Source organism: Sceloporus occidentalis, unplaced genomic scaffold (genome assembly GCF_023333645.1).
Source record: "Sceloporus occidentalis isolate IW3139 unplaced genomic scaffold, rSceOcc1.0.p SCAF_53, whole genome shotgun sequence".
Taxonomy (NCBI): Eukaryota; Metazoa; Chordata; class Lepidosauria; order Squamata; family Phrynosomatidae; genus Sceloporus; species Sceloporus occidentalis.
This window is the reverse complement of record NW_028317033.1, coordinates 4,472,662-4,493,102: the sequence shown is the minus strand read 5'-3', so window position 1 is coordinate 4,493,102 and position 20,441 is coordinate 4,472,662. Positions and strand designations below refer to the sequence as shown.

Genomic DNA, 20,441 nt, shown 5'->3' with positions numbered 1-20,441 from the left:
ATGCATTTTCTGTAAAGGTGTGTTGATCAGAATTGGATCGTGTGCATTGATCGTGTTTGCCCTCAGTGTCTTGGTTTTTGCTGTATTTCTTGGGCCATTTTGCCAGACTTTGCACCCCCAACCTGAATGTTGTCTGTCTTCCCTGACTGATAGCCGAACGCTGCTAATCAGCTCGGCAGTTCCACTACACCACAGAAATATGTCATCATATATCATTCAATGCATTTGTATTTCTTTGCTAGCGGTGGCATCCTCCACAGCCCAGATACATTTATTATAACAGAGATGTAATATTTCATGCAAACTGCCTCCCTTATTGCACCAACAATGCGTAAAGTTAGAACAGTACAACTATATCTTTAGATAGCTTTTTTATAAATTGTTCAGTGAATGCTTTAATATTTGTACGTTCACGAGAACTACTGAGAGCACCAGTCCAATACAAAATAATTTAGCAATGAGGTGGTAAGATGCATGCCAGGAATCGTGTTCAAGGAACAAGAAAAAAGTATTATTAGCATAAATTGTTCAAAATATATTGGAATGCTGAACAATATCAGAAGATTTTGTGACGTCTCAAAGGGAAAAGAAAAAAAAGTGCATCTTTAGTATTCTGATTAATGCAGCCCTCTTGCGTGACAGTTTTTATGTAAATCTTCCCAACAGTTTTATCGGTTCTACTTATATGCTGCAGAATCAAGCAGGCGGAATCAATCTCCAGCAATTTATTTGTGCAGTGCTTATAATCTGCATTACACAAAAATAAATATTTCAGGTCGATGATACTCAGTAAGATGGATCACTCATGGCCCAGACTGTCAACAGTATTACTGCGGGGACGGCTTGTATACACACAGAACCAAATCTGCTTTCAATATCCATGGAATAATGATTTGTGATCACTGACCAATCAGCACGCCGCTGAAATCAGAACCCTTTTTCACCACGAGCCAAGAATCCATCCTGTTCTCCGCAAAAACGGATACATACTGTCCTGCCTGAAAACAAGATATTGTAAGTGGCCTTTCCGCTAATGAGGTAGGTAGTAGGCTATAGCATAAATACATACATATAGGCCTGATTAGTTAGGTCCATAACTATTGTCAATTGGTTTATGTGCTGACCACCCTCATCTTTATTACCATGACCTATAAATAAATACCAGTATTTATGGTATTGTCTACACATTACTTAAAAAAATCATTCAGATAATTATACCAAGGCAGACGCGGATTTTGGAGACATATATATTTTTTGGAGTAACTGACAAGTGATGTCTTTACCTGTAGGTATAAGACTCCGTTCACAGTCACTGTGCGATGGACATCATTGCTGTTGAGACTCACTGTATTTTGCAGGGATCTTTAGCAAAGAAGAAAACAGGATTATCAGGCATTTGGTTCCTAGGATATAGAGAGTCAGGTGGCTGGGCTATATTTATTCATTTGAAAGGCAGGGGCAGAAATGTTTTGATAAATCTATATTCCAGCTAGAAGCCCTATATTCTGAAGGTGTACATTCTAACCAGCCTAAATGTTCATTCCATCTGCTCTGTAACCCCATTCCAGTATATTTTTTAACCCTTATAATATCTTTGAGATATCTGAGTGGTGCCATAGATCACAAGGAAACCGAAAAGTCATTCCTATGTATCCTTAAGCTTAATTTGTTTGACGTGTTTTATCATCACCATTTTCATTTCACTTAAGCGGTAACTTGCATTTTATAATTGTGTGTGTATATATATATATATATAATATATTATAATTGTATATGTTTTGTGGCTGCCCTATCTAGGAAAAGGATGTGCTATGCATCATTAGCATGCTGCCAGATGAAGGAAAATACATTTCCCAGGTCTGAATTTTCTGCTTCTGCCATTAGATTAACGTGACATATAAACACACTTGCTTTGTGAAGTATGCTGAACTGTAAAATGTAGGAATATTTGGAAGCGACAGGTGCAATTTACTACAACATGATAGTTACAAATCACTTAGTAAGCAACTTACAAGTTTTCTTGGCAGAGAGACTGGATGCATATTTGGACTCTAAGGAATCCATGAATATTGTCCATATCTTCCAGCTTCGGTATATCTAAAGACAGATTAAGGTTAAAACAGGTGTCAGATTGCAGAGAAAGGGGGACTTGCACTGTATTCAAATCACTCTTTTGTTTAACATATTATATACATATGATATATAGCTTACATAGGCTGCAACTTACCAATTACCAGTCTGGCAGTGAATATATAAATGCCACTAATTGGAGCTGTGTATTGCCCGCTGGCAAGGCTGAACCCAACGCCTCGGTGGAACGATCCTTCTAACTTTGGCTGCAGAATAAAATGAACCAATATTTAGCAGTGAATGGACTTCAGCCCACACAAGGTCAAGTATCTACCCATATAGAACTCGAGTAGTACACTTACCATTAATTATGTCTTATGGAAACATACAAAATATAAATAAATATATATTAGCTCTTGCAGTCAACACACGTTCATATCTAGAAAATATATAGAAAGAGGAGCGCACAACCTAAAAAAGCATAAAAGGCTTACACATTCTGATTCCCGAATGCCGCTGCTAGAACAATAATGACCAATAGCGACACTAAACAAAGCAAGACTTCATTGCATAGCCAGCAAATACTGGAGAGTTTTATCTCAGGTTAAAATGCAAAGCAGTACCACTGATTCATCTCCTTGGTTAGCAATATAGCCATGGAAAATTAGACAGGACTCGCCAGACTTGGGGTCATTTTTTTTCGCCCCTTCATTGTAATGTGACCTTTGCATTTACGATACAGGGCAAACAGAAGCAAGCATTTCTTTCAAATGGAATTTTCTCATAGTATCAGTATAATTAGTAAAAATAAATATACAGACTAACCCACTACAAATGTAGTCTTTTGCAAACCAAAAGGGTTGATCATTATTCTCCATCTCAGGATGACTTGCTATCCCAATCTAACATTGCACCTGCCGCCCACTTGCTGCCAAGGACAATGGTAGCGGCAGGCTGGCAACACTCAGTCTGGGAAGGTACCTTTTAGGTGGTGGTGGGACTCAAGCTTTTGGCCATAATGCACCCTGTGTGAAACCACCCGAAAAAGACAGATGTGTCCAAACCCAAACAAACATATAGACGTACACTGACAATGATACAGGCGCAAAGGAGCATCTGTGCTGGATAAGCAACTTGCTGAGCCCCACTAGACCAATGGGTGTAGAGGAGGCAGTAACTATAGCTCAGCGGGACCCCCGAGACTTTGTATTGTCTTTTGTAATTATTTCACAGCTGAAGGCCCTGCAACAAGAACCAGCTTCCCCATAATATACGCAAATTATACAAATCACTAAAACAGACTAGAAGCTGCAACATAGGTAGGATGTTCTGTGCATCACAATGTGATTATAATGTATTTGTAAAATGTAACGAGATAAAAAAAAAACTTTGATTCCAGGAGTAAATATCTGTAAATAAATATTCACTGTAAAGCTTTCATACGAGCCACCCCACCCCACCCCACCCCACCCCTCAATTCCTGTTGTCTAACCTGATGATAAAGCCGTAACTCCATATGGGCATCAGGGTCGAGGTTGGTGTCTTGTTCTGTTTTGCAAGTGAAAGCAGCGGGTACGGTCTCAGACCTGCCTTGTCCTGTTGTATGCTTACCATTCTGCCTTCTCACAAGTTCTGTAAGATACATGCAACCATAAGAATCAATCACTTGGGGTCAGGACCCACTGTTGGTTTTTACTATTCCTGTCACTGGCTCACGACAGGGCTCTTATACTCTTGTGCTATAATAATGGTTTACAAATCCTGAGCTACTCTTCCCTAGTTATACCTGGATTTTGCTCGCATCTGCCTATTAAGGCTTATTAGTAGGTATTCCAGCAAAAGTAAAGCACTAAAGTGAACAAAAAGTTTTCTGTATTTTCTGCTTTTTCTACTATTTTGCAACACACAGCAGAGGCAAAGACAGATAAGTATACAAGCATGGCAAGATTTAGCTTGGCTTTGGAACCGCCATATGACGTTAAAAATGTTAACAGCTAGCATTTAATGATCCCCTAATTATATCAAGTTTATGGCGACAGAGCCACATTTTTTGTTGTCTTGTTGATCAGAATGCTTACAGTGCTGTGAAAAAAAGTATTTGTTCAGATCCTGATTTCTTCTATTTTTGCATATTTGTTGCATTTAAAATGTTTACAATCATCCAACTAAGCTTGAGTAAACACAAAAAATCTGATTTTAAATGATCGTTTCATTTATTGAAGGTTAAGAGTTCATCACAACGTATATAGCCCATGTGAAAACGTAAACCTAATAACCTATTAAACATTGTTTAATTATCTAAAACATTTACATGTGACCAATATTGAAAAATATAAGAAATCGGGAAGGGGCAAATACTTTTTCACAGCATGGGACAGAAGAATGCTGTTTACAGATCACGATTGGCATCTATGAGAAAGCAGTGTTGTTTGCTTTATTCAATGTAAAACAAATCTCCATTGATTTTGACAGCTACAGGAATAATCTGGCCAGGCATTATTCATGGAAAGAAAGGAATTGCAAAGTACAAATTGTAATGAAGGTTTTAGGAAGGCGGGCTCTGTCTGCAGGACTATCCTGGTATTGTTAATGCTATGAAGGCCGCCACCTGAAGATACTTGTGTTCTCCTGTTTGTGTATATGAAGCCATAGTAATCTGGTGCCCGGTTACATCATATATAGTAGATTGATCACCTACTAACTACAGATATCATACTCATAACAATTGATATGTATGCCAGGAGTATAGGTGTTCAGAGGAGGTTTCTGCTCAGGCAAGCAAAACAATCTGATACATGGTTTCCAACTCTTAATGGCTGGAGGTGAGCACATTATTTCTTGGACTTACCGCTCAGCAGCCGCAGGAACTGATGTACCCGCTTCTCATGGGAAACTGTATTTGAGTGACTATTATGCTTTGGGGGTGCTGGGGGTCCGATTGGGCCAGGACGACGAGACTTGAGGCAAGGAGAAAAACACATGGAAAAGCACTGTAAGCAGTTCTTCTGAAGGATAGACAAGACTTGTAAATATATGCGTTGTAAATATGAATAAAACACAATACAGTTGTTTATCATTATAGGAGGAGCTTATAAACTTTTTGTAGGCTTTTCCGGTCCTGTTTATAAGTTCCTGTAGAGCTCCCACTCAGCATAACAGGTTAGATTTAACATAATTAAATGTATTTGCAAGAAAAGTCTTAAAGGTCAGCTGTGTCTGCTTTTTTTGCAAAAGATGCTCTTGCTTTTCATCCTAAGGAACAGCCCACTGTACTAGATAACAGGGTTTTAAGATCAGCTAGTGTGTTCCTTAACTGAACTGTACTCAGTCAACTCCTTCTAATGATATACAAGGTCTGGAATGTATTCTTATTTTTTATTGTTTTTTTTTCTATTTTCTATAATCTTATTTTGTGTTTTAGGTAATGGAATATCTCTCAATAAAATCTGACACCCCCCCCAAAAAAAATATCTCAATGCGTGCCAAGGTGAGATTGGCGATGGTGGACATGTGACATCTCTAATGGGTTTCACGGGTAAAGGAAGTCAGTTGCAAGACATACTCAACAATATAATTTTGCCCCTAGACAGTAAAATACAGAAGCTTACATGCAGGTGGTCCTCTTGCCCTTTCTTTTTGGTGCTTGGCGTACGATCAGAGTGTCTGAGAAATAGGAGCCAGGACTCTCTAGGAGGCCATGGTGGACGCTGTACCACAGTGACCTTTTGTGTTGGGCTCACTCCTGCTGGGTCATCTGTATGTGGGGGAGTCGGCACAGGAATATATAAAAAGGGTAATCCCGTGACTAGAACATCCTGTGTAAATATAAAGCAAATGTAAAAGAACTTAGATTTTATAGGAATTTAGATTTTAATGGTCAGGGGGACATTGGCAAACCTCCAATCCATATGTGAGTGGGGTACCAATCCATATGTGAGTTTGAGATCAGACATTGGATACAAGTAAAGATCTGTATTTAGATTACTTTGTCTATGTATAATAATACACTTGCATGATTGCGAAGTGTTGGAAATCCACACGTGTTCCGTTGCACAAATGTCAAGTAACAGCATTTATGAGCGAGTGGCGCGGAGTACAATATTAGTATAAAGTTATAAACATTATTAACATAAAATTTGGGATCTTTGGAATGATAATGTAATACTGTACATGATATGTTGAAAATAAATAAATTGTTTTCAAGTGAAAAAAAGAAATAATACACCTGCATTCCTACCTGTGATTTAATATCTGGGGGGTAACTAGGTCAGTTTTTTGCCTAAAAAGTGCTTGGGTTGTCTTCACGTGGGCATATGGACTTCATCAATTTCATGACTAAATTGTAAATCCAAGCTTTTCAGCCCATTTCCAAGCACATATATATCCAAATATATGAGAATTTAGCCAGGTAACACAATATTCACGTAACCAAGTACAACCAAGATGTGACGGAATTGTCAGTCCAGGTATTTAGATTTAACCTGAGACAAAATATTCAGTAGCTAAGATCAGTCTTATGACACTTTATACCCAGAGGCTTCAAGTCAATGCCTTAAACAGATGAACCTGGAAGAAAATGTCTTCCAACTTTGTCATGATGGTTTTTACCAAGTAACGCTGTGGAGTTTATAATAAAATCGAAACAAGGATTCAGCTTGTGACAACTTGGAAACCCATCGCATTCAGTTTTAATCTTTTCAGATTTACTCATTGGTGCTCACCAATAAAAATAAAAATTGCCCACCGTTTAAAGGATCCATTCCTATTTCGTTATATTAACATATCTGTAATGCAGCTACAATCACAACACTCAATCGCATACAATTTGTGTTGACTGCAAGTGCACCTTTGTGCCTGAAGGCAGTCAGATTTTGGACTTACTTGGAGTTTGGATCCTCTGTTCTTGTGAGTGCAAGCAGGTCCAGCACAGAGAAGAATCAACAGGACCCCCATGCTGATAGTCATTAGCAAGCAGCGCAGGGGGATAGGCCTGTACTTACTATCCATTTCACTTGGCTACTTATTGGCACAAACAATAAATACTGATAATGAATCACACGTCACAGTCCTGATGTAGCCCTATTGTCACTTTAGCTATACTGCAGGAACAGAATGTGACCATAGGCTGCAGTTACTAATTATATTCAGTATTATCTATACATGCGCAATAGAGCATTGCACAGACGCTGTGGCACACTAACCAGTTTCCTAGTGGTCAAAACTGTATTCTGACCAATTATAATAGAAGTCTCCGGTTCTGTCAGTAGAATACAAATAAAAGGTTTCTCCAACTGCATGCTCTGCACTATCTGACCACACAAGCTCTCTGTACTCCTGCCTGTGATGTTGTGTCATTTCTGTCCCCTCCTTATAGCTGCCTCGTCCCTTTGCATAGATAACAAGGCAACAAATCCAACGCCCCACATGCGTTTCAAACTGTACAGTAGCTGAGGATAATCTTGTTTTTATTCCAGGAAACGGTGTTAGAAGAAATTTCTCTGTGTCCAAGTTTTAGAGGAACACACGATACGTTGACTGCATCCTCTACAAGACGTGCATACCCCGCAATGAGGTTGGGATATCATTCTGCCAACATTTTACCAATTTATGAGTGATTTTCCACAACTTTCTAATCTTACTTAACCCTCCAGCTCAGCGTTCCTTTTGGAAAACTCTTTTCATATTTTCACATAGTAACATGCTTTGTGGCCCAGGGCGGGTTCCATTCTACTTACTTTTTTGTGTGTTTTTCAAAAGACCCCCAAATTCCCTATTTCTAAATCATATATTTATTTTCCTGAGTATATGTGATGTTCCTCATTCTGCTACGGGATCCACCTGATCCAGTACATTAGGTAAGGACCTCCTGTAGCCGCAGCCTGGCATATAACCTGGCGAGGAAGCCCATTGCTAAGTTACTGACTGTTGTTGATTGGTTTTATTACTTTGCGCAGCCTGTGTAGGGGTCAGGAGAATGTTAATAATCTGAGGACAAGAAACATCATTGCTGATTGACAAGGAATACCCTTTAAGTTATTTAGGTTCACATTTTTTGTCTTTGCCATTATTTGCTTCCACCAACTGCAGCAGCTCTCTTTTTTGGTCCGAGGATTCTTGCCGCTGGTAACTGACAGGAAAGATCTCCTATTGGAATAAATGGTAAATGATTCTACGCATGAGCATGAAGGTCTAAACAGACCCCTGTCTGCAGCTTTCTATGCGTCCCTGCTGGAGCTGACTGGCAGTAAGTTTATCACATGCATTGAGAGGTTTTCGGCTGAATACGGTATATACTAGTTGAGTCTCTAAAATGTAAAGGGTGCACACAGTGCATATGATGGCTGGAGTGTCCCTTTAATGCAGCGTTCAATCATCTCCTATTATGTATGAGAGAAGTTTGAACTGGAATCCAATGCCCTTGGGGAGAGGATGGTTAGACGGGGTAGGTTTTGAACTAGGAATGTGGAGGGCAATAAATACTGGGCTAGAATATATAGTATAGAAAGGGAAGGCATTTGGAACATGGAGCATGGCAGTGGCATTGATTGTATGTTTGCAAATACCGGAGGTTTAACTAGTCAAATAGGGTAATTGGTCAATAACTGTGACTTCATTGGCATAACGGAAACATGGTGGGATGACACGAATGATTTGACAAAAGATAGGTCAAAGAAAAGAAGTGGAGAGGTCTGTCTGTATGTCAAATCGGCATTATTGACTCATTTGCGGGAATATATATATATGCAATGACGGTAGTAAACATGTGGATTCATTGTAGTTGGAGGTACAACTGCCCAGGAAATATTAGTAAGTATTTGTTACAAGCCACCAAACATTGATGATCTTGAAGAATCACAACTCTTAATGCAAAAAAACTAAAGATTTCTCAACTAGGAGGACTATAATTATTGGGGGTTTTAATTATCCAGAAATAGATTGGAAAAATAGAACCTGTTGTTCCTCTAAGGGGAAGAGATTTTTGGGTATGATGAAAGATAACTGGTTGACTCAGGGGAAGAGCTACAGTGTTACATTCAAGTGTCGCACAATACCTCATATTTATGGCTGACAAAGTCCAAAATATAACAGCGATGAAATATGCTGATGGTCATTAAAGCTCCTGGATCAAATGGGATTCAGCCTCGGGTACTTAAGGATTCCATTTTGGAAATCTTCCATTGGATTGGAGAATAGCAAATGTGATGCCTTTGTTAAAGAAAGGGGTCCCGAAAAACGGAGCCAAAAAATTATTGACCGGTAAGCCTAGCATCCATAGTGGGAAAACTGTTTGAAGTGCTGTTAAGAGACGAAATCCAGGACTTTGTTTCAGGTAACAATATTATTACACATAGTCAACATTGATTTATGGCTTATAGGCATACCTGAAAACTTTTAGGCTCCAGATTACTGGAGCCTACCCTTGCTGGATGCAGCCAGGACTACACGCTGACATCAGTGGGTGGTCTCACTGGCGTCGCTGGTGGTCCTGCTGATGTCACTGGGTGGTCCCGTTGATGTCAATGGACAGTCCTGCTGATGTTGTGGGACACCGCCCACTTAAGGGAGAAATGGGCGGGGAGTGGGCGTGTCAGGACTTCGGTCCCATGACCGGGAGGATTCGGGTGTCGAACTGGAGAAACTGCACTTTTCCCAGAGAGTTCCCAGGTATGCTAAATGGTAGATTTCAATATAGACCAAGGCAATGCTGTGCATGTAATATACCTAGATTTCGCAAATGCTTTTGAGATTGTGCCAAACAATAGGTTACTGAGTAAAGTAAAGCATGTCGGATTGGAAAAAATATATTTGAATAGAGAGCTGGTTAAAAAAAACACATTATAGACGGTGGTTGTAAATGGCACATTTTCCAGCCAGACAAAGGTCTTAAGTGGAGTACCTCAGGGTTTTGTCCTTGGGCCGATTCTTTTTAATTTATGAGTGACTTGGAAGAAGGTCCTGGAAGCAATGTCTCAAGTTCTGCAGATGACATAAAATTATGTAAGGTAATTAAATCGGAGCAGGATGTCATTTATCTGCAAATGGGTTTGGACAAAATGGGAGAACGAGCAGTTAATTGGCAGATGCTTTTACAAGATACATGTAAAATTATGAGCTTAGATAAGAAAAACAAAAATGCTAATTATACTCTAAATGGTTGTGTGTTGGGTAAATTCACTATGGAAAAGGATTTAGATGTTTTTACTGACAATAGACGGTGCACAATCCCAGGCAGCTGTTGCTAAGGCAAGTAAGATGCTAGCATGTTTTAAAAGGGGAACAAGTTTCTTTACCGTTAGGGCTGTTACAAATAACTATGTAATTAACTATGTAACTATGAATCCTACTGTCAGCCCAAACTGCAGCATCAAACATTCGTCACCAGGTTGCTCCTCTGTAAAGTGATTTTGATGACTTTCTGGGGGCTGCAATTTAAAAAAGATGATTTTACAGGAATATAGCAGCTATGATAAACCACATAACAAGGTGTGATTCCCTTAAGAAATTAATGTTAGATAAATAAGCAGCATACTTCTGATTGGCTGTTTGGGAATGAAGACTCACTGTTTGCTGATTGGCTCTGAGTCCCAGTGATTTTCCTGGGCATCTGATGTATGGCTGTTTAAGCCCCCTGAGACATGATGTAACAAAGCTTCCACAATAATCTGTGTGTAGTTGGATTAGTGAATACAAAAAATAATGATCATAAACCCAGTGATGCCAGGGTGCAGTATTTCTTAAGCCACCCTCCCGGTAACTAAAACACATGCACATAAGAACATAGAAACTCTTTCTAACACCCACTCCCTTAAACACCATACACTTACACACACACTATCTCTCCACCTCCTGACCTTCACATCACTAACCCTTGGTTTACCCCTGACACTCTAGAACCATAGACTGACACACAAAGTAACATTAACACAATACACTAAGACCCACATACACACACTCTAATTCCATATGCTGACACACTCATGCTAACACCATGCAATAACACACACACATACAGTATAGTAACAGCATCTTTCACACACACTAACACCATACACTCACACACACATACTAACACCATACAGTAACATACACTCACCCTACCACCATACACTTACACACTTTCCAACTTAATTCACTAATTTACAATCACTCATTCTGACACCATATACTTACATACACATATACACGCATGCACACTCTCTCACCATCTTACCTCATGTGGAGGCCCATCTCCAGTACAGCTCGCAACCTCTATGGTGCTGCTGCTGCCCGCTTTACAGCAGTGTAAGGTTTAAGATATGAGATAATCTGAAATATGATAGCAACTGTTTGCCACATTAACATGCCTGTATAGCCTACATCAGAATTGGCCAATATCGGTGAAATGGGGATGGCAACTCTCCTGCTGTTGTCAAACGTTAATTCCCATTATTCTCGAATCAGCCAAATCAGCCAAACACTGTTAGCTACCCCTGGTAAAGAACCAAGCTTCTAGCTGTAATCTTTAAAAGCAATAAAATAGTTAATAATAATCAATTTATTAAGAAGAGTAGTGTCAGCAATAACACTTTCAGTTCACTTCTGTTGCAGGAATGAAGACAGGCAGTTTATGTTGTTGGCTCAGCACATGTGAGTTTTATTGTAAACAATGTTGTGCATATTACGGTATTTCCCAGATTTGTATTAGAGCTTATATTCATTAAATTGTATGATTGATGTTAATATTTATGATCCAGATGTATGCATTTTGTCTTTTTACAGCAGTTTACTAATATAAACATAAACAACGTAACACTCTAAGTTCTACATATTAAGTGATTCTAAATGTAAAAAAAATCTAAATATAACATTATAGGTCTACATTCACTACAGCAGTACAATGAAAAAGAAATGCAAAAGGGGTTGTTTTATGTTTCATTTTAAATTTGTGCAATACATTTCAGGTTTCTGCAGGTTCCAGGTTTATTCTGATACTATTTTGTAGATGGACCTGCAATATAGTTTAGAAGACCCACTGAAAAATGAGGAATTAGTTATTTGTCCAAGATTTTGTTGCATTGTCCTGCATGAAAGATACTTGTCAAGCATCTGTATGTGGATCTCCCTGAAATCTTTCTGTCCAGCGAGAAGAGTCCATGAAGATTGAAGTGGAGCAGTGATACATCCAGCGGCTTGGAAGGGCCCCTTCTCGAGACCAGACATCTTTGCTGCAGTCATAAGACTCCATGACTACACTGTACTCACGCGCCATCCCGTGCCAGTGTCCTCCTGTCACGTATAACCTGGATCCCACAGAGGTCATGCCTCCATTCTCATGAAGTGTGTGGAGCAGCTGTACCTGTAGAACAATACAGGCATTAATATTAAAATTGCGTTAGAACGAGGGGTCCATAGAAGAAGTTCATGTGCATGTTGTTCCTTTATGCGTCGACCTCTCAGATAATAACATAGTAGTAAAATGCAGAATCCGGTTCCACAATCATTGCATTTTAGCTGCCATTATTTAACGTAATACTTACACTTTTAGCAGTGGAGGAGTCATTGATGACTTGTGAGCACTGATTGTCTTGTCATATTTGTGGCGGGCTGTATATTGCTGGGGCACCTAGCTGTGATTGCCTGTATTAAGACAGCCCTTTGACCTGTGGTGCCTCAGAAACTGGTGTTTATGCCTGATTCCACAGTCCCTCTTACTATGTTTTCTTATTCCACTGCTGTTCCATAGGTTCCCTAGGAGTGAGGGATCTCGCAAAACGGGTCAGGCATCCAATCAGTGGTGTAAAACACTAGACCATGGAGGACACAGCGCTCTGCAGCTCTGTCTAAAGGTAAGTACATTTTCACCTTTCGCTGTCTCCCAGCCATACTGGGGAGAACTAGGTGGCCCTGGAGCTTTTAGGGCAGTAGCCACTAAATAACGTATGTGCAGCCGCCGGCTGGATATGCACAGCCCGTGTTACATTTTTATACTCAGTAGCGTTGTTGCAGATATTCAACACACTGCAAGACCTGATCTGTAAATATACAGCCCTACCGGCGAACGGCCTACCAGGTATTTGGAGGAGCGCTTTCCAAAACACTAGACTATTGGGGAGGACTGTCTACACGCAAGCAATTCAGTTTCGCATGAATGCATATTAAAGTAGTTATTTTGTTCAAGAGGCTGTCTTGGACACTGGAGTCCCTCTAACTTTTTACTGACAGACCATAGTGCCACCAGGCAGACAAACAATGTTAAAAATTATATGGCCAACGAATCTACCAGGACTGTATGGGAATCAACAAATCAGAGCGGTGATCCCACAGGAACCGTCATGCTTAAGTAATTGATTTCAATGCATGAACCATCAATTTATTCAATTTTTATTTGTTTCGGTAGCAATCTGCTGAAAACCACTGAGATTTTAAAAAAAAATACTTGTGAATGTCCACTTGTGAAGGTCGTCTATGTGCCTATCATAAAGTAGACAATCTGAACTGATTGGCATCGCTAAATATGTGACTCAACTACCAGTATCCCAAAAAACGAATTGGCAAAGGAGGGGGGACAATGCCACACGTTTGCAAATAAAAAGCATTATCAAAAGTAAAAAAAAGTATGTGTTAATAAAAATTCAACTGCTATCTATAAAAAATAGTTACATGTATGAGTTATTATTGCAATTATAAATTTATAACATCCATGCATTAAGTCCTGTTTGTTGATTTATTTATTTTCTTTTTTGTTACTGTTTTGATTTATATATAAGTTACATAGTTACATAGTTATATAAGCTGAAAAAAGACATGTGTCCATCAAGTTCAGCCTTTCCTATATCTGTTAATTGGTTGCTGTTGATCCAAAAGAAGGCAAAAAAAAACCCAGTTCCCTTTTACTCCATAGAGGTATATATTTATGCCGATGAAACTGGGTGAAACAGGAGATCCTTAAGACTAATATGCGTATATATTGGCAGCTTGTTATGGACTTTCAAAAACCTCTGGAATAAAAGTTATTTTTATACAACGACTTTGTGCAACGTGCTTTACTAATCAGGTAATCTCTGCTATGTACAGGCTTCGTCTGTTTTTGTCTCACTCACAACCTGATAAAGGAATTGCAAGAACCCTTACAGTGACATTCCCTCATTTGTTCAACTGCTGAAGGAAATCATATTACTTTTGTGTTATAATCCTGCAGAAATAAAGCAGAAGAGGTTGGCCTACAACCTTGTGTACCATGTTTGGTGTCATGTCCTCTTACAAGGCCACATAGACCATTTAGTACCCCAAGCAGCCACTTCTTTTATAGTAAAGACACCTTTTGGTTCTGGAAATAACTTTTAGATCATTACAATTTCAATATAGGAAACAGTATCATATAATACAAACAATTGTGAAATTGCAAACAAAGTACCGGAAACACTTCATATAGTGGCTCAAAGCCTCTAAGTGTGAGTAGCCCAATGTGAATAGCACCCTGTCCTTTACCAGCCCTCCCTTGGTGATCTGGAAAATGCAAAAAAATTGCAATATTTTACAGGTAGTCTTTCTTTTTAGTTCTGAACTAAAAATAATTTTCAATCTCACACGTAGATTCGGTTTTTCAGGTGCTAATCACTTTATACATATAGGTACAGTCAATACCACATTGTTTTATAACAGGGGTACATTTATACGTAATACGGTTTGTACTTTATCAATAACATTAATTATTTAAACATGCAAGAAATGGTCGCTACATTCCACTATACACATCATTACCTTTTTCCACATGTTGGCTTCTGGTAAATACTTGTAAACTTTCTTGGTGTTATCAGCAACCAGATATATCACACCGCCTAGCACACAGCAACGAGGAGAGGACAAGTACTTGGGGATAAAAGGAGATGCAATGACGCTCCAGCCATCTGTAGGACACAACAGTGTATGATTTACACCACAACACACTCAGGTTTTAGATTACAACAAATGGGAATCCACGTTATGATGTTAAAGTTCACTGCCCCATACAATTTACATTAATGGCTGAAGTATTTAAAGACAACTATAATCCTATCCTGTTACGTTTTTACAGTTGGTCCATAGCAACCAATGAAATGGCACAGTCGTCAGGGACATTCGGTTGGTTGCTATAGTTATAAAACAGCTTTCTAAAACTCAACCCCATTTTTTCCAGAAACCACATTAGCTGGAAGTCATCGAGAACTCGAGAACCCGATGGCCAATCATACCCAGCTTCATCTAAAACTCTAGTAGAAAATGTACAAGATCGTACCAGAATTTAAAATAAGCGTAGATTAGAAATAAGTCATTGTATCTGTTTTTAGTGGTAGATGGTAGGGACACCCAAACCACTGGCATGGTAGGACAGTGCAAGTTAATTCAACATGCTTTTGTAATAACACCAGGTTTGACAACTTGTATTAGAACCTACAATGGACAAGCTTAAGGAATGTTATAGGTATGAAGAGATGATCATGGGAAAGCTAGACTGAAGGTAAGATGTAGCTGATACCTGTAGCTGGATTGTAGCATTGAAGGGTCAGTGCGTTATACTTAATTGCACAGGAACCAATCAAATATAGCTTCCCGCTGCATCCCACTACAGCAAAGTTACTGACGTACTTGAGAGCAGGGCTAACTGGAGACCATGTGCCCGTGTAGGGGTCATAACATTCCACCTCTACTGCATCCTGCAAAGTTCCTATAAAATAATAGGAAATTACCAGTGATTCATTGGTTCTTCCTGCTTAAAATATATCATATAAGATTCATCCCTCAATGAAAACTACAACATAAGGCTAAGGTATATTCTATGATCGCTGACCTCCTATGACATATATTTCTCCATTCAAAGTGGTGCTGGCATGGTTGGTGCGCGGGTTAATCATAGGAGATATAGGCTTCCATAGCCCCTCATTCAACACAAAACGCCAGCCTTGACGAGTAGACCATGAATCATCGCGAGACCCCCGGGATCCACCTATAGAAGACAAATGGAACAGTGTTTGTGTCATGATTCCTAAATTTGTATTCGCAAACCAGAGTGGTCACCAAGCCCTTTCAAGGTTGCACTCACCTTGTGTATATAGAAAGATAGGAAGTATGATAAAAAGAGGAATGTTCAATATTTAGATAAAGATATATTTAGCATAAAAGTAAGTTGAAGATATTATTCAAACCAGTTGATTTGCTTTGGTTTTTTTTTTAAATACTTTTAATGTAAGTTTTGTTATCATAAACAAGAAAAAAATATCACATAACGTTTCCAAAATGGCATATTGGTACATGATATTGGACAGACATAGCAACACATTTCAGTGTTTACCAACATCTTTTTTTCTAGGGATCTCATGTATCAGAGACTATCATAATGAACCGATCAATAAACATACGAAAAATGTACACAAAATATACAAAATGTCCACTCCCTCCAACACATCTGTCATCCCCACCAGTTTTTCTCAGTTGTTGGTAAAAAAGGCAAAACAGGAAACAATTTAAAAGGCAGAAAAACAAAGTTAAGGAACAATTGTATTAAGGCGCCATTTTGTATATTGATTGGCGCTCTACCAATGATAACGTTAGTACAATCCTAGAGCGTGAACAGGATTTTCAGGTTTTGCTGTATGGCCATTGGTTGAGAATGAATAAATGACTGCCAGGTTTGGAAAATTCTGGGCTATTTTTGACATTTCTAAATACCGCACAGAAGAGGGGTGATCTATAAATGTTTTCATAAACAGTGCCTAAAACTTCATTATCAATGGTAAATCACAAAGTGAATGAAGTGCATCCTTTTAACCCTATATTTTCCTATGAGATGCTACTCTGTTAACATTGCCATGATGGTCAGTTGACTGGTACCATATCTGCTCCATTAGTTAATAACAAATTAAGAGTGTTTCATATACTGACCTGTAACATACACATCATTGTTCAGCGAAGTGACAGAGAATCCCCATTTATTATAATCTGGAAAATCTGGAAGCGCCATCCATGTTTCTGGCACAGAAAGAAAAGTCCAAAACCTATATGAATGATCTCAGTGGTGGTGTTCTGTTGAATATTGCTCAGCTAAACAATTCATTAATTATAGGCTAACCAGACAAGGCTGTGCTTTTTAAAGTTGGGGGGTAATTAAAAATCCTGTTATTTTTAGGGAACAAGTAGCATTTGCACTGTTCTTGAAAGACTGGCCTCAGTTTACTTACTACTTTTGGTATTGTAGTAGGCAAAGTTTGGAGAGGTTCGGGGTGGTAGCTCTTCATCATCATCATCATCTTCTTCCTCTTCTTCCTCCAGAACTTTTCCTCCCACCACCACCACCACCTCTTGAAGTGAGATGGATGGCGGCTCTGTCGAACCGCTTGTCACCTGAACAGCAGAGAAAAAGAACTTAAACAAAACTTTCAACCTATAATCCTTCAGATCGTTGTCATTATTATAATCTGTCTATTCACCCTGTGCAAACTTCTGTTTAATCATTCAATCATTCATCTATAATTAACACAGCTGACACTGGTAACAATAGAATGACAGATGAGATAGGTGACACACATTTGAGGCCTGACAGGTATGGGAAACGTAACACAGAGTGTAACTGATAACTCCCGATGTGTGAGAAGCTATACGGATGGCGAGATAACCAATGTCATCCGGTGATAGGTTTACTAAGTGATTCAGGTTTAAGGAGCAACAGATGCAGAAGGTTATAGGAGTTCATACAACTGTGAGAGTTCACACTGATGTGAGGAGGTTGCCCAGGTTCACCAGGTCAGCATATGAGAGAAAGGACAACACAAACAAATGTTACCAGGCAATGGCAGACGTGTGCGTTAAATTATGCATAAGCCAACTGAGAAATACATGACACCCTTTAGGAAGCACATGTGAGACATGATATATAAATTAAACGTAACGCAGGAGTCAGCAGTAGCATCAGTTCAAACAAATAAAGGGAAATAGAAACCTTTTCCAAAAGCAAATATATATATATATATTATCCCCCTATCTCAAAATAACAAAACACAACATAGTACCATACCTGCTAAGGTAGAGAACAAAAGAAAAGTAACAATGCACATGTAAGAATCCCATGAAAATATGAACTAGAACACAGTTGTCCATCCGCTGGACAGCACGCGGTTTGTAGGGCCTTACTGAATATCATTATTAATTTAATTGCATCCCAACAAGGGGAGTACCTACAAAATTTGGGAACCTAGCAGATCCCATATTTGGCACCATCCCCCTCACTTTAAAGTGTAAAAACACCCCAATCTCACACACTTTGCAAAACTTGAAATCTTATGGAATATGCCACCGAGCACCTTTACAGTTATCAGGCTTCTATAGTGATCGTTATGACTTGTACTTACCTGCCCAAGATTTATGCTTATTAGGGCTCTGCAGGCCTCTGACTCATTGATCAATGGTTCAACATCCATCAATTCCTGAAGATACAGATCGGTCAAGCTGGAGAGCCTAGCCAACCTCAGCAGCTCTGGGAGGTAGCAGGCCCTGCACGCCTCATCATGTCTAACCCACTGGAGGATGGCTTTTGCCCGGCTTTGCTCATCCCTCACTTGCAACAGTGGGTCCCCCAGGTAACGAATCAGCCATTCTGGTGGCAGAAGCAGAAACTCCTCTTCTTGTGAAACTGCTTCAAAGTTCTCTTGCAGGAAGGACCAAGCCTTTGCTGTTACCTCAGGACATCCATGGGTTTCACCAAACTCCCAGATGCCCAAACAATTGGTAGCATCCATCTGTTGCTGCAAATAACGACTGCACACTTTTCGTACAACTGGAAAATGGAGAAGATTGGAGGTACGAATGAGACCTTCCACATTGCCTTGGTTAATAGTAAGCCGACCAGTGTAGGAGAAGTCAATCAAAGTCTCCATCATATCAGCATCCACCTCTTTGATTTCTACATTGGCTGAGATGCTTTCTTGGAATTCGCCAGTAAACATGGCATGGAAATACTGGCTGCATAGAGCAAGCACAGCTCGGTGACAGGGAAACTCACGACCTTGGACTCTCAGTGTCACATCACAGAGCCTGGGATTGAAACGCAGAGACTTGAGGCCAGAAAGAATAGAGTCTGAGTGAGAGGGGAGGCAGAACTCTAGGTCATCAATGTTCCTCACCATTGTTTCCTCTGAAGAACACTCTGAAGAGGCAAATCATGAACCAAAAAGCTCTGCAGAAGTAAAACAGGTTGTAGTCAATAACAGTGATTCAATTGTGTATTGATCATTAACTGGAAAGGTCTTTATGTTTTTTTATTCTCTACCTCTATCGCTTTTCTAACAACACACTGTAAATAACAATGACAAACACAATAATAAAACCTTACTTTACCTCTCTTTTGATTGACAGCTTTGTCATTTGTTCATGTAATGTTCATTGCCTATCTCCAGCACTACTAAGAATATTGTACAACTAATCTACTATGAAAACTTCCATCAGAGTTCTTACTCAGAAGAAGGTGAACATTTCAAACCCTAACAGGGATTTTTGTTAATATGTTTAGATATTTTCAGAAGATAATCACATATTACAGTTATTCTTCCCTGCCTTGCAAACAAGCTTAAACCGGATATGTTGTCACCTCCTCAAATCCTACTTTTCAAATTTAGGTTAATAGAATAAACCTGTGTTTATTCTCTTGTTCTGGTGCAAGACCTTGTAATGGTGGGATACGATTTGATTTTAGCACAGGCTACAAATTAGAACGTTAACTATGACACCTTTTGTCTTAGACATAATTGCAGAAGGGTTTTCTAATGATCAATTAGCCTTTTAAACTTAAACTTAGATTAGCTAATGCCAACGTATCATTGGAACACAGGAGTGATGGTTACTGATAAAGGACCTCTGTATACCTATGAATATATACGATTAAAAATCTGATCCATTTGATATTATTTTAATGGACAAAATGTGCTTTTCCTTCAAAAACAAAGAAATGGCTATGAACCTCTGGCTGTATGATAATCACGATTTCTGAAAAGCTGGTGTATATCTGCGGTCTGATGTACATGCCTGCTTTGACATTTTGCTTGTCTCTCCACACTCACGCTGCCAACTGAATAATGATGGGCAGCTTTGTGTGGGCTGGAGGCAGCCGTTTACATGGGCCGATGAGTAGTTTTAAGTAATATAATAATAATAGTTGTTTTTATCTTTTATTTATATAGCACACTTTTCACAGCACTTACTATATATACATTCAAGGAGTACACTCTAGAGGGAATGGTGTGTACAGAGAAAGAGGTAGAGCCATAGAGGGATGTGTGAGTTGTATTAGTGGCAGATAAGTTCTGGCTGTAAAGATTGTACACTTCTCTGAAGAAGTAGGTTTTGAAGTTTGTCTAGAATACTGT

The 20,441-nt window shown here is 39.2% G+C and overlaps 2 protein-coding genes across 2 annotated transcripts; both read right to left on the bottom strand.

Moving 5' to 3' along the window:
• Window positions 1-899: 899 nt before the first annotated feature.
• On the bottom strand, window positions 900-7,023 carry LOC149288251 (erythroferrone-like). Its single transcript, XM_089491995.1, has 8 exons — window positions 6,952-7,023; window positions 5,679-5,885; window positions 4,919-5,027; window positions 3,563-3,702; window positions 2,228-2,336; window positions 2,013-2,097; window positions 1,284-1,362; window positions 900-998 (listed from the first exon to the last, which is right to left on the bottom strand). Exons 1-8 carry the CDS (start codon window positions 7,021-7,023, stop codon window positions 900-902), a joined length of 900 nt encoding a protein of 299 aa, XP_089348121.1.
• A 5,125-nt stretch (window positions 7,024-12,148) lies between these two features.
• Window positions 12,149-19,205, bottom strand: LOC149288250 (kelch-like protein 30). The gene is made up of 7 exons (XM_089491994.1): window positions 18,432-19,205; window positions 17,265-17,427; window positions 16,969-17,055; window positions 15,878-16,033; window positions 15,566-15,754; window positions 14,812-14,957; window positions 12,149-12,406 (listed from the first exon to the last, which is right to left on the bottom strand). Exons 1-7 carry the CDS (start codon window positions 19,203-19,205, stop codon window positions 12,149-12,151), a joined length of 1,773 nt encoding a protein of 590 aa, XP_089348120.1.
• Between the last annotated feature and the right edge of the window lie 1,236 nt (window positions 19,206-20,441).